Source organism: Punctularia strigosozonata, assembly GCF_000264995.1.
Source record: "Punctularia strigosozonata HHB-11173 SS5 unplaced genomic scaffold PUNSTscaffold_1, whole genome shotgun sequence".
NCBI classification, from domain to species: domain Eukaryota; kingdom Fungi; phylum Basidiomycota; class Agaricomycetes; order Corticiales; family Punctulariaceae; genus Punctularia; species Punctularia strigosozonata.
Genome location: NW_006767433.1, coordinates 194,284 through 203,469, shown reverse-complemented (window position 1 = coordinate 203,469; position 9,186 = coordinate 194,284). Strand labels below are relative to the sequence as shown.

Below are 9,186 nucleotides of genomic sequence, written 5' to 3'. Positions count from 1 at the left end.
TCTCTGATTCACAGACGTTGCATGATGCTGCGGCGCAAGGCGACACGGATCCCGATCCAGGGGGAGCACAGGACACTGATGAGGTACGCGTACCACAAGCATCCTCTCGTCGACGAATGCTTAGACAGACTTGGCGTTATACCAATCCTTCGAGCTTGCCAACGCCAACGTCCAATACTGGATATTGGACCTTCGTATCGTTCTAGCGGCGTTACCCGGCATGCCTGACGCTCGCGCCCCACCCGTTGCATGCCTCATCCCACCCGTTGCATGTTCGCGCCCCACCCGTTGCATGCCTCATGGACCCCCTGCAGGTGGAGGAGCTCATCAAAATCGTGACCGCTGCCGTCGACATTCTGGCTTGCCCACCGTATCAACGATTTAGACAGTGCATTAGAAACGCCTTACCTTGCCCATTGCGCTTGACTGTCGCTGTAGGTCTGTGTTTCCTTCGAGGATGCTTTTCCCCCCACCCCGCTTTTTTCCCAAGTGGTTTTGCGGGGTGGTCGGGGTTTTTAACGCACTAACGAGGAGCCGGACTTCCACCAGTAAGCTGAAGACGGCTTGCCTAGCATACATTACATAGCACTGTATGTACACATGTACCTAGGACTTTTTCGTGCCGGTGGTGAGACAGTGCGGTCGGCTTCATCAGCTCACGAAAACCGTCGAGCTGCTTGGCACGCTGTCGACTGCACGAGTGGCGTACGTGCAGCGCAGCAACCGGCTGTTCCGCTACCGGGACCTCGTCGGCAATATACCTACCTACCTACCTGAAGGTGCGACCCGTCGGCGTTCCTTCATAAGTCAAGTAGGCGGATAAGAAACACCATGTGCAACGTCGTGTACCTCGAGCGTGCAAAGATAGACGGTGAAGATGACGTAAAAGCCACGCGCCTAGCTTGCCCTTGAACTACATCCAAACCACCTTGTCGTGTCGAAAACCCCGCAGTCGGCAGAAAATCGCCCGACCGTAATCTCAGGACAATATGTCTGGAGAGTGTTCAGTTATGTTCCACGACTCGTGAGTGCAGTTAGACGCTCATCAACTCCACGTCCGTTGCTCACATCATACTCTCCCTACAGCTCGGGAAGCTGCTCGTCTGAGCTCGCGGACCAGCAACGTCACGACCTTGACAAGGAAATACAAACTTCGCTTGCACAGATCGAATCCTTAATGGAACATGTGCGCTCTTTGCGTGAATGCCGCAACAGGTTGGTCCCCGTCGCCCGACTCCCTCCCGAAATGCTAGCCGCCATCTTCAAGTTCTGCACGCTCGACTCAGACGAGTGGCTTCGCTTCCCCTCAAGCCACATCTTCACTCACGTTTCCCGGGACTGGCGCAGAGTAGCGGTGAACGCGGCCCATCTTTGGACATCGGTTCCTCGCGCCACTACGGAGCTGACGCAACTTTTCTTGTCGAGGTCGCGCAAAGCGCCTCTCTTCATCCGCCAGCATTCGAGTTGCGGGCCCGCTGAGGATGCTACGATGGATTTAGCGTCTGGCCTCATGGATCGCCTGCAAAGCCTCGACCTGTCTGAGGGGTTATGTACCGAATGGTGCCTGAAAACATTGTCGTCCCCTGCACCGCTCCTCGAGAGCTGCGCGATACGATTTTCTGCTTTACAGCCGTCGCTACCAGAGGACTTCCTTGGCTCGGACGCACCACGTCTTCGTCACCTCTCCGTCGCTGACGTCTCGCTGGCATGCTCGACGATGCGCTGCCCTTCACTCGTTAAAAATCTTACCTGCTTCCGAATGGATGTCTGTTCTTTGGGAATATATCCCTCTGGGAGGGAGCTAGCCATGGCCCTTCGCTCGATGCCCTTCCTGCAGGACCTGATTTTGAATTTCGGGACGAGAGATCCTCTTGACCGTATCGCAGTCCGAGCATCTGCACCAGTCTCACGAGATGTAATCTCTATGAATCATCTGCGATATCTGGGCCTTCGTGCGCCGGGACCCTCAGTTTGCGATATTTTGGAATATCTCGCGTTACCTCCACAAGCCTCGCTGTCGCTTAGGCTCCACTCCGTTGATAAGGCTTGGAACGTCGATCCCCTCGCAGCAGTTTTGAAACATCGCATGTGGGCCTTGCGGCATCTATCCTTTACTCCCCGCCCCAACGTGGATGGGGAGCACCTTCGATGCTACTCGACACCCACCCCGACCTCCGACGATGAACCGCTACTTTCTTATGCCTTGTATCATCGCCAGACCGATTTATGGCACTTAATAAGCAAGCTCCCTTTAGATCGCCTCGAAACAATCGTACTGCATCATGGCCCAGTCAATCACACACCGAGCATCGTGCGCCTTCTCGACCGTTGCCAACATGCCTCCAGCCTCGAGATTCGGGGTGCTGCATTCTGCCAACAGGTCGTACGGCTCCTCCTTCCATCTTCTAGCTCTATCTTGGTCCCCCGACTCGCACGGTTATCCTTGGAATTTCAAGAGGAGAAGATGTCCGACGAATTCGTCGCTGATATCCAAACGATGTTGATTGAGAGATACGAGGTGTCGGGCGTGATGCCCGAACTGACTCTGATTGATTCCGGAGTCATATTTCCTGCGCTGCTTCCCAAGCATGTAGTGACGCTCGGACAGATCACGGCCACGCACTGTGTTAAGCGTTGACCAGCAGACGAACGACGGATCGTTTTCCTTTTGCTTTTCGGCGCGACCGAGGTAGACCAGACGTGTACGATAATGACGTAACTATCTCGATGTTGCCTATCTGAAGCACAAAGAAACAACCCCATCTGCGCGGCGATTTTCTGGGGTTCTCAAAGCTCCTGGCCCGCGAGCCACCGCTTCACGAGCTCCAAAGATTCCGCCGGCTTGTCGTACGGGACCATGTGCCCCGCGCCGTCCACGGTCGCGAACGTGAGCCCCCTCGCGCTCCTCGTCTTGCCCGCGGCGGTGCCGTTCACCTCCCACTCCCTCAGCTCCAGTCCCGCGAACTCCTCCTGGCCCGTCCACTCCAGCTCGAGCGTCCACCGCTCGTTCCCGACCCAGTTGCAGATCCAGTCGTACGCGCCGACGTAGATCAGCGCGCGCACGCCGCGCTCGAGCAGCGCCGCGACGTAGAGGTAGGTGGGCCGGTACATGTCCATCGCGCCGTGGAACTGGGCGCCGACGGCGGACGAGCAGGAGGTGAAGTTGCCCGTCACGGCGGGGTCGACGCCGAGCGCGTCGCGGACGGAGGGCAGGTCGAGGAAGCTGCTGATGTGCTTCGTGATCGGGTAGCAGAGCGTTTCCGAGAGCGGGCCGTCGCACACTTTGCTGATGTCGTAGGGATTCATGCCTGCGGAAGAGGCGAAAAAGGGGATCGGCGGGTGAACGCTTTCGTACAGGGAAAGGCGAAGCGACGTACCGGTGGAGAAGAACGGGGCGTCGATCTCGGTCGCGCAGAAGCTCATGGCGGCGCCGCAGTTGATGGCGTCGAACTGGTCGACGCAGGATTCTTTCGCCCATTTTTGGCATCGGGGGATCTTAATGCACGCGTGGTCAGCGAGCAAGATATCGGATACGCGCGGAGGTTGTACGCACGGCTTGCTTCATGCGGACGCAATCACTGATTCACCCATCAGCTCAGCTTTCCATGGACGTCAAACATGAGACGCTTACGCGACAGGCAAGATCGGGTCTACAGATGCAGGCGTGCACATCATGTCGTACTTGGAGGGTTCCAGAGTGTAGAAGTCCGTCACTCCGTTGCCTGAGAGACATCAATTTTTGTCCTCCTGCACTCGCACGGGACACGACCTTACCGATCATGATAGACGTCAAGTTGATCGGGGTAAGGCCCGCCTCGACGAGCTTCGCGTTCTGGTCGTATACGGCCGACGCGAACACGGGTATGTATCGCCCGCCGTACGATTCGCCAGCCATGTGAAACCCGCGCCCTTTGAACTTGCTGAAGTTCTCGAAGAAGATCGCGACGAAGGCGGCGATGTCGGCGGCGGCGTCTTCGGTGGTGTCCTACGTATCCCCATCAGCATCAACGGAAACGGAAAGAGGGAAATAAGGTGCAAGAGGGACGCACGACGTGTTCACCATGTTCAGCGTACGAGAAACCGACACCGACGGGCTGGTCGATGAAGAAGATGTTCGCGGCGGCTGGAGAGGATCGATGCTCAAGTCTAGACCGAACGCGTAAGCAAAGGTACCACGCACCATTCCATGAGTATGGGTTATACACTGTCTTGTGGTCTGCGGAGGGAACACGGCAGGGACCTGTCGAGCGCCAGTTGAGCCAGCAGGAGACTAGAGAGATGTGCTGAACTAACCGAGTTCCATGAACAGCCCGATCGACGAGCTGCAGCCTGGGCCGCCATTTGTCCAGAGGATCACATCGTCCTTGTCCGGATCGTTCCTACTCTGTCGAGACGGGGAGAGAAACGTGTAAGCCGGATTTGACCGAAACGTAAAGGGCAGATCGAGCACCTCAAAGAAGTAGAAAAAGAGATGTTTGGCTTCGATGTCGATGTAACCCGTGTAGGCACTGCGTGTGAGCCATGTCGTGAGTGAACAAATTCGTGTTGGTGGACGAAGGTACTAGTTTCAACTCTCTGAACGCCTCTGCCCTCTCGACGTCTACCACGACGCGCACACCATCCGAGAATGGGAACGGGTATGGAATCGACTGTATCTGCTTACTTGACTCCACCATCGCAAAAGTCCGTCGATTTCTTGATTCTGACGCTGTGTTTCGGGAACGCTGGATGCGCGAGCGTCGTGTACGTCGCGTCCGATAAGGCGCTCAGGCTCTCCACCGGGGTAAACAACCCCGCATCGAAGTTTGAGACCTTCAGATCGTAGCTCGCGACGCTCCCTGACGCCTGACGCGCCGATTGGCTATACGCGTAGCTTAAAACCGAGCCGAAGAGGGGAAGCTGTTGACCAGCGACGGAGGCGGTGGCGACCGCGAGAGTGCACAACGCGCGGAGCAGCATGGCGGGTTATGGCCTTGGTGAGGCACACGGGAGATCGCGTACTCGAGGTCGAGGTCTTGGATAACCGTGAACAAGGGTCGTTTCGTATTCTTGGGCGCGTCCATATGCAAACGCGCAGTCGGTTCCGTCGGCACACCATGATGGCATGTGGTCGTGGTGAGTTTCGCATGCTGACATACAGACCGAGCCAGGTAGGTAGGTAGGTAGATTGCCGACGAGGTCCCGGTAGCGGAACAGCCGGTTGGACTTGTACTATTTTCAATCAACACGATGGTACTGTACATTCTAAGTCAAAGAGATTGCATGCGCACACGCCCTCGATCCGTGTATGTTTTGACTTGGAACATAGGATAGCGTCAATCGATAACGCGTCTAGAACGAGACATGGTATCCCTAGTCTTAGCGTTTGCGACTCTGAACGATACCCTCTTGTCTCCGAACAACAGCAAGATGACGCCGCAGGACTCGAAGCCGACGACGGTGGACGTCGCGCAAGCGCTGCACGTTCCCATCGCCGGGCCCGGCGCCGAGGCGCTTTCCACCCTCACCGACGCGCAACGTTCCTTCATCCGCTCCTTACCCAAAGCCGAGCTGCACGCGCACCTGAATGGCTCGATACCGCTCCACGTCCTCCAGGAACTCGCGCGAGAGCGCCAGGATCTCTCGATCGCCTCCGGGTCCGCAGACGACCCGCAAGCACGGCTCGTGCGCGACGGACTCGCGCGGCTGCAAGACGGCGTGCAGCTGACGGAAATCCACGACTTCTTCGGTCTTTTCCCGGCGATATACGCGCTCACGTCCGACCCCCGCTCGCTCGCTCGCGCGACGCGCGCCGTCCTGCACGCGTTCCTGGAGCCGTCTCCACGCGATCCCGACTCGAGACCGCAATGCACCTACCTCGAGTTACGCTCGACGCCGCGGGCCACGCCGCAGATGACACGAGAGGAGTACGTGAAGACGGTGCTGGACGAGGTGGAGCGGTACGGGGAGGAGACGGCGGCGTTGCTCGTGAGCTTGGATCGAAGGATGGACGAGGGGGTGGTGAAGGAGGTGATCGATCTCGCGGCGAAGCTGAGGGCGGAGGGCCGGAGGGTAGTCGGAGTCGATCTATGTGGCGATCCGACGGTGTGTGCGCGAGCTCTGCCACGCTGCGAAGACTCAGGGAACTGACGTCCGCGTAGGCAGGGGACGTGGATATGATATGCCGACACGTCAAGAGGGCGAAAGATGCAGGACTGAGCGTCACTTTGCATATAGCGGAGGTTCGTTTCGTCCACCATCGTGAAAGCTCCGCGTTGACGCACCGCAGACGACCATGAACTCGGCGGACGAGACGCTGAAACTGCTCGCTTGCGGCCCATCGCGCCTAGGACACGCCACTTTTCTGAACGAAGAAGCGAAAGAGATAGTCAGACGCGAGAAGATGTGCATCGAGATCTGCCTCTCCTCCAACCTTCTGTACGTCCTCATGGATATATGCGGTCAGGCAAGACGGACTGACGGCTATCGCATTTTAGATGCAAAACCGCCAGATCCATAGACGAGCACCACATCCAGTACTACCTAGAGCACAATCACCCCATCGCCATCTGCGTGAGCTTTCCTCTCTGTCCATCTCGCCATTTCGATACAACTCACTTCCTTGGTCGCAGACCGACGATATCCTGCCTTTTCGGAACTCGCTCGATGCGGAATATGCCATGCTCCTCGCGAAGCCTCCGTTCGGCTTGGGCCTTTCCGAGGACCAAGTGAAGCGCGTCGCCGATATGGGGATGGAGTGCCGGTTTCGACGAACCGCCTAAAAGTGGGACCAGGTGAGGAGCGATGCGAGTCCACCGAGCAGGTCGAGCCCGTGATCAAGAATTTTCTGCAGAATTACATCCTCGACCGATCGATTCTCCCCATTGATTCCTCGAACGCTGTATCTTCTCGAGATAGGCCCCCTCCTCACCAATCCCGAAATACGGCACTCCTGGTCCGTCTCGGACACTGCCTGACGTATAGCCGGCGCTCATACGCGATTCTTTGCGGGGCACACATGGCGTTGGATGTACACCTCATACTGCAATATACTGCAACGGTCGTGAGTCGTGATGGCTCATGGTGGAAGCAGCTCTGTTCATAAACGCGGCGCTCCATCTTGTCCCGCAACCGATGTTGCGCGTATACCTGGCTCCGCATGCTCTCGCCGACCAGGATGCATCGCGCGTTCCTCATCGCAGAGATAGCGCGGGACCACGCAGGTCATGACGAATAACGTCTGGCATGGGCGTCAGTACTGAGATCTGTTAAGCATGGCGCTCACTTGCAAGACCCTTCCGGAAGCTGCGTTAGGGCCAAGATTGTGGATATCGACGACGTTCTTCGCCTTGGTCAATATCCCTGAGCAGGTTCGTACTGGTCGTCAATATTGGACCTGCGTACCTCATAATATTGAGCGCCGGTTATGTAGGGATCCTCCATCACCCTAAATGAAGCCTTCCTCGCGTACTCTCGCAGAATTAGGGAAGTTGATATAGGGAATAGCTCCCCGTCTGCTCACGTCTCTTTGTGAGACGTACATGCTCATGAGCAAAAGAACGGCGCCAACATCTTTCCTCAGCTTCACTCGGTCACCATTGGATATCGTGCATCACCATAGCGTCGTGCTCATCACTTCTCTCCTTAACCCATCTGTCCGTAAACGACGTCGACAAGTACTATCTGGGATCTATCCGACTTGAACCGGACCGGTCCTCCCACTCGACTGGACGAATTCCGTCGTCGACTACCTCGCTCGCTCCTGTCCGTCGGTAACCCAGCATAGATATCGGGGACGACGTTCGAAACCCGTGCCTGACGTCCGCCAGCCTCCGTCTCTTGCGCGACGCATATTGTCCACGCCCTGGAGAACTTCACCGTGGGGCTTGAACTCGTCCGATAACGCTTTGCTGACGTGGTTGGGCGGATCTTCCCCATCCAGTTCGGAACCAGAAATACGACGCTCTTCTCCACAAGCTCTTCCCGAATCGGGATAACAGGTTGAAGTGATGGCTTCAGTCAACCGTGTGCTGCGTGAGGCGACGGTCCAGGGTAGACCTGGATTCATAGACACGTAGCATCGAGCTTGCGACGGAATACGAGCACTTTTTTTCGTTATACCGGAAATACATACAATACACCCTCCCTAGCGTTGCCTCAGATGATGGTTCGAACAGCGGTCGCAGCTGATTCTCCCTCGCTGAGCTTCAATGTCCGACTTCGTTTCATTCGAGAGATCTACGTCGCCGTGTAGACGACGATCTTGTCCAAATCCCCGGCGTAGTCTGCGCATCAACCATTCGTCAATCATGCATGTTTTCGCTGAGAAAGAGAAAGAGAGAGAGAGAGAGACGCGCAAGAAACGCTCACTCGATTGCCCCGATCCGAACGTGAGCGAGTTGCTCCCGCTCTTGAGCGTGAGCTTGACGGGCACGCTGAGCGTCACCAGGCCATTCCCTGTGTCGGGCTGGTCGACGTACACCGTCGCGCCTCCGTTGACTGTCGCATATATATATGTCTTAATCAGCATGCGTTCAAAGAAAAAAAAGGGAGAAAGGGGAGCAAATCCGCGCACCGGACACCGTGACGTTCCGCCAGCTAGAGTCCCCGTTGGCGTAGTAGAGCGAGACCCACTGCGGCGAGCCCGTGCCCTGGACGTCGTTGATCGTCACGGTCCCGCCGTTCCCGAGGTAGCCGACGGCGCGTCCGCCCGAGAAGGCGCCGTTGGTGATGAGCGTCGACGAGCCGGCGCGGGTGCCGCTCTCGGCTTCGTACGTCGTCCCGCTCGCGACGGCGTACGTCCCCGCGGCGAGGTCGAGCGACCACACGTCCGCGTACACGATCTGCGGGACGCCTGCGATTTCCGACCCCTTTCCCGTTAGCGCTCTCTCTCTCTCTCTCTCTCTATACATATATATATATATATATATATATATATATAGGCAAGGAGCAGGGCGGAAGACGTACCGGAGGCCCAGCTGAGGGGGAACCACATGTACCGGCTGCTGCCGAGCAGGTCCGGGCGCCAGCGGTCGCCCATGTAGATCGCGCTCGAGCCGAGCGGGAAGTCGTAGTTGTTCTGCGAAAAGTAGGTCCGGTTCGCTTCGGGCGCGATGTCGGCCTGGGAGGACCAGGTGCCGGAGATGGAGGAGGCGGAGAAGTATTTGTCTGGGCGAGCGGAGAGGTTAGAGTGGGGGTTGGGGGGTT

General features: G+C 57.2%; 4 protein-coding genes across 4 annotated transcripts in view; 1 reads left to right on the top strand and 3 right to left on the bottom strand.

The window, feature by feature from the left end:
* PUNSTDRAFT_59810 (uncharacterized protein) overlaps positions 1-1,449 on the bottom strand; it is a gene marked incomplete at both ends in the record, with an annotated part of 6,045 nt that extends 4,596 nt beyond the window's left edge. Inside the window, one exon of the mRNA XM_007378018.1 lies at positions 1,361-1,449. Coding sequence (XP_007378080.1) covers positions 1,361-1,449 — 89 coding nt within the window. The remainder of the gene's footprint in view (positions 1-1,360) is intronic.
* A 1,246-nt stretch (positions 1,450-2,695) lies between these two features.
* Positions 2,696-4,972, bottom strand: PUNSTDRAFT_78625 (serine carboxypeptidase). Its single transcript, XM_007378017.1, has 10 exons — positions 4,664-4,972; positions 4,451-4,508; positions 4,294-4,384; positions 4,181-4,240; positions 4,050-4,123; positions 3,775-3,985; positions 3,632-3,722; positions 3,554-3,578; positions 3,378-3,495; positions 2,696-3,308 (listed from the first exon to the last, which is right to left on the bottom strand). Exons 1-10 carry the CDS (start codon positions 4,957-4,959, stop codon positions 2,788-2,790), a joined length of 1,545 nt encoding a protein of 514 aa, XP_007378079.1. The 5' UTR covers positions 4,960-4,972; the 3' UTR covers positions 2,696-2,787.
* A 435-nt stretch (positions 4,973-5,407) lies between these two features.
* Positions 5,408-7,451, top strand: PUNSTDRAFT_78621 (Metallo-dependent hydrolase; the record flags this gene model as incomplete). Its single annotated transcript, XM_007378016.1, has 6 exons — positions 5,408-6,084; positions 6,141-6,221; positions 6,269-6,417; positions 6,477-6,552; positions 6,612-7,349; positions 7,412-7,451. Coding segments are annotated over 5 exons (1,133 nt in total), but the record flags the coding sequence as incomplete, so codon positions are not given.
* Positions 7,452-8,217: 766 nt separating this feature from the next.
* Positions 8,218-9,186, bottom strand: part of PUNSTDRAFT_58386 (galactan 1,3-beta-galactosidase) — a gene marked incomplete at both ends in the record, with an annotated part of 2,722 nt that continues 1,753 nt past the window's right edge. Inside the window, 4 exons of the mRNA XM_007378015.1 lie at positions 8,218-8,264; positions 8,350-8,478; positions 8,555-8,833; positions 8,947-9,147. Coding sequence (XP_007378077.1) covers positions 8,218-8,264; positions 8,350-8,478; positions 8,555-8,833; positions 8,947-9,147 — 656 coding nt within the window. The remainder of the gene's footprint in view (positions 8,265-8,349; positions 8,479-8,554; positions 8,834-8,946; positions 9,148-9,186) is intronic.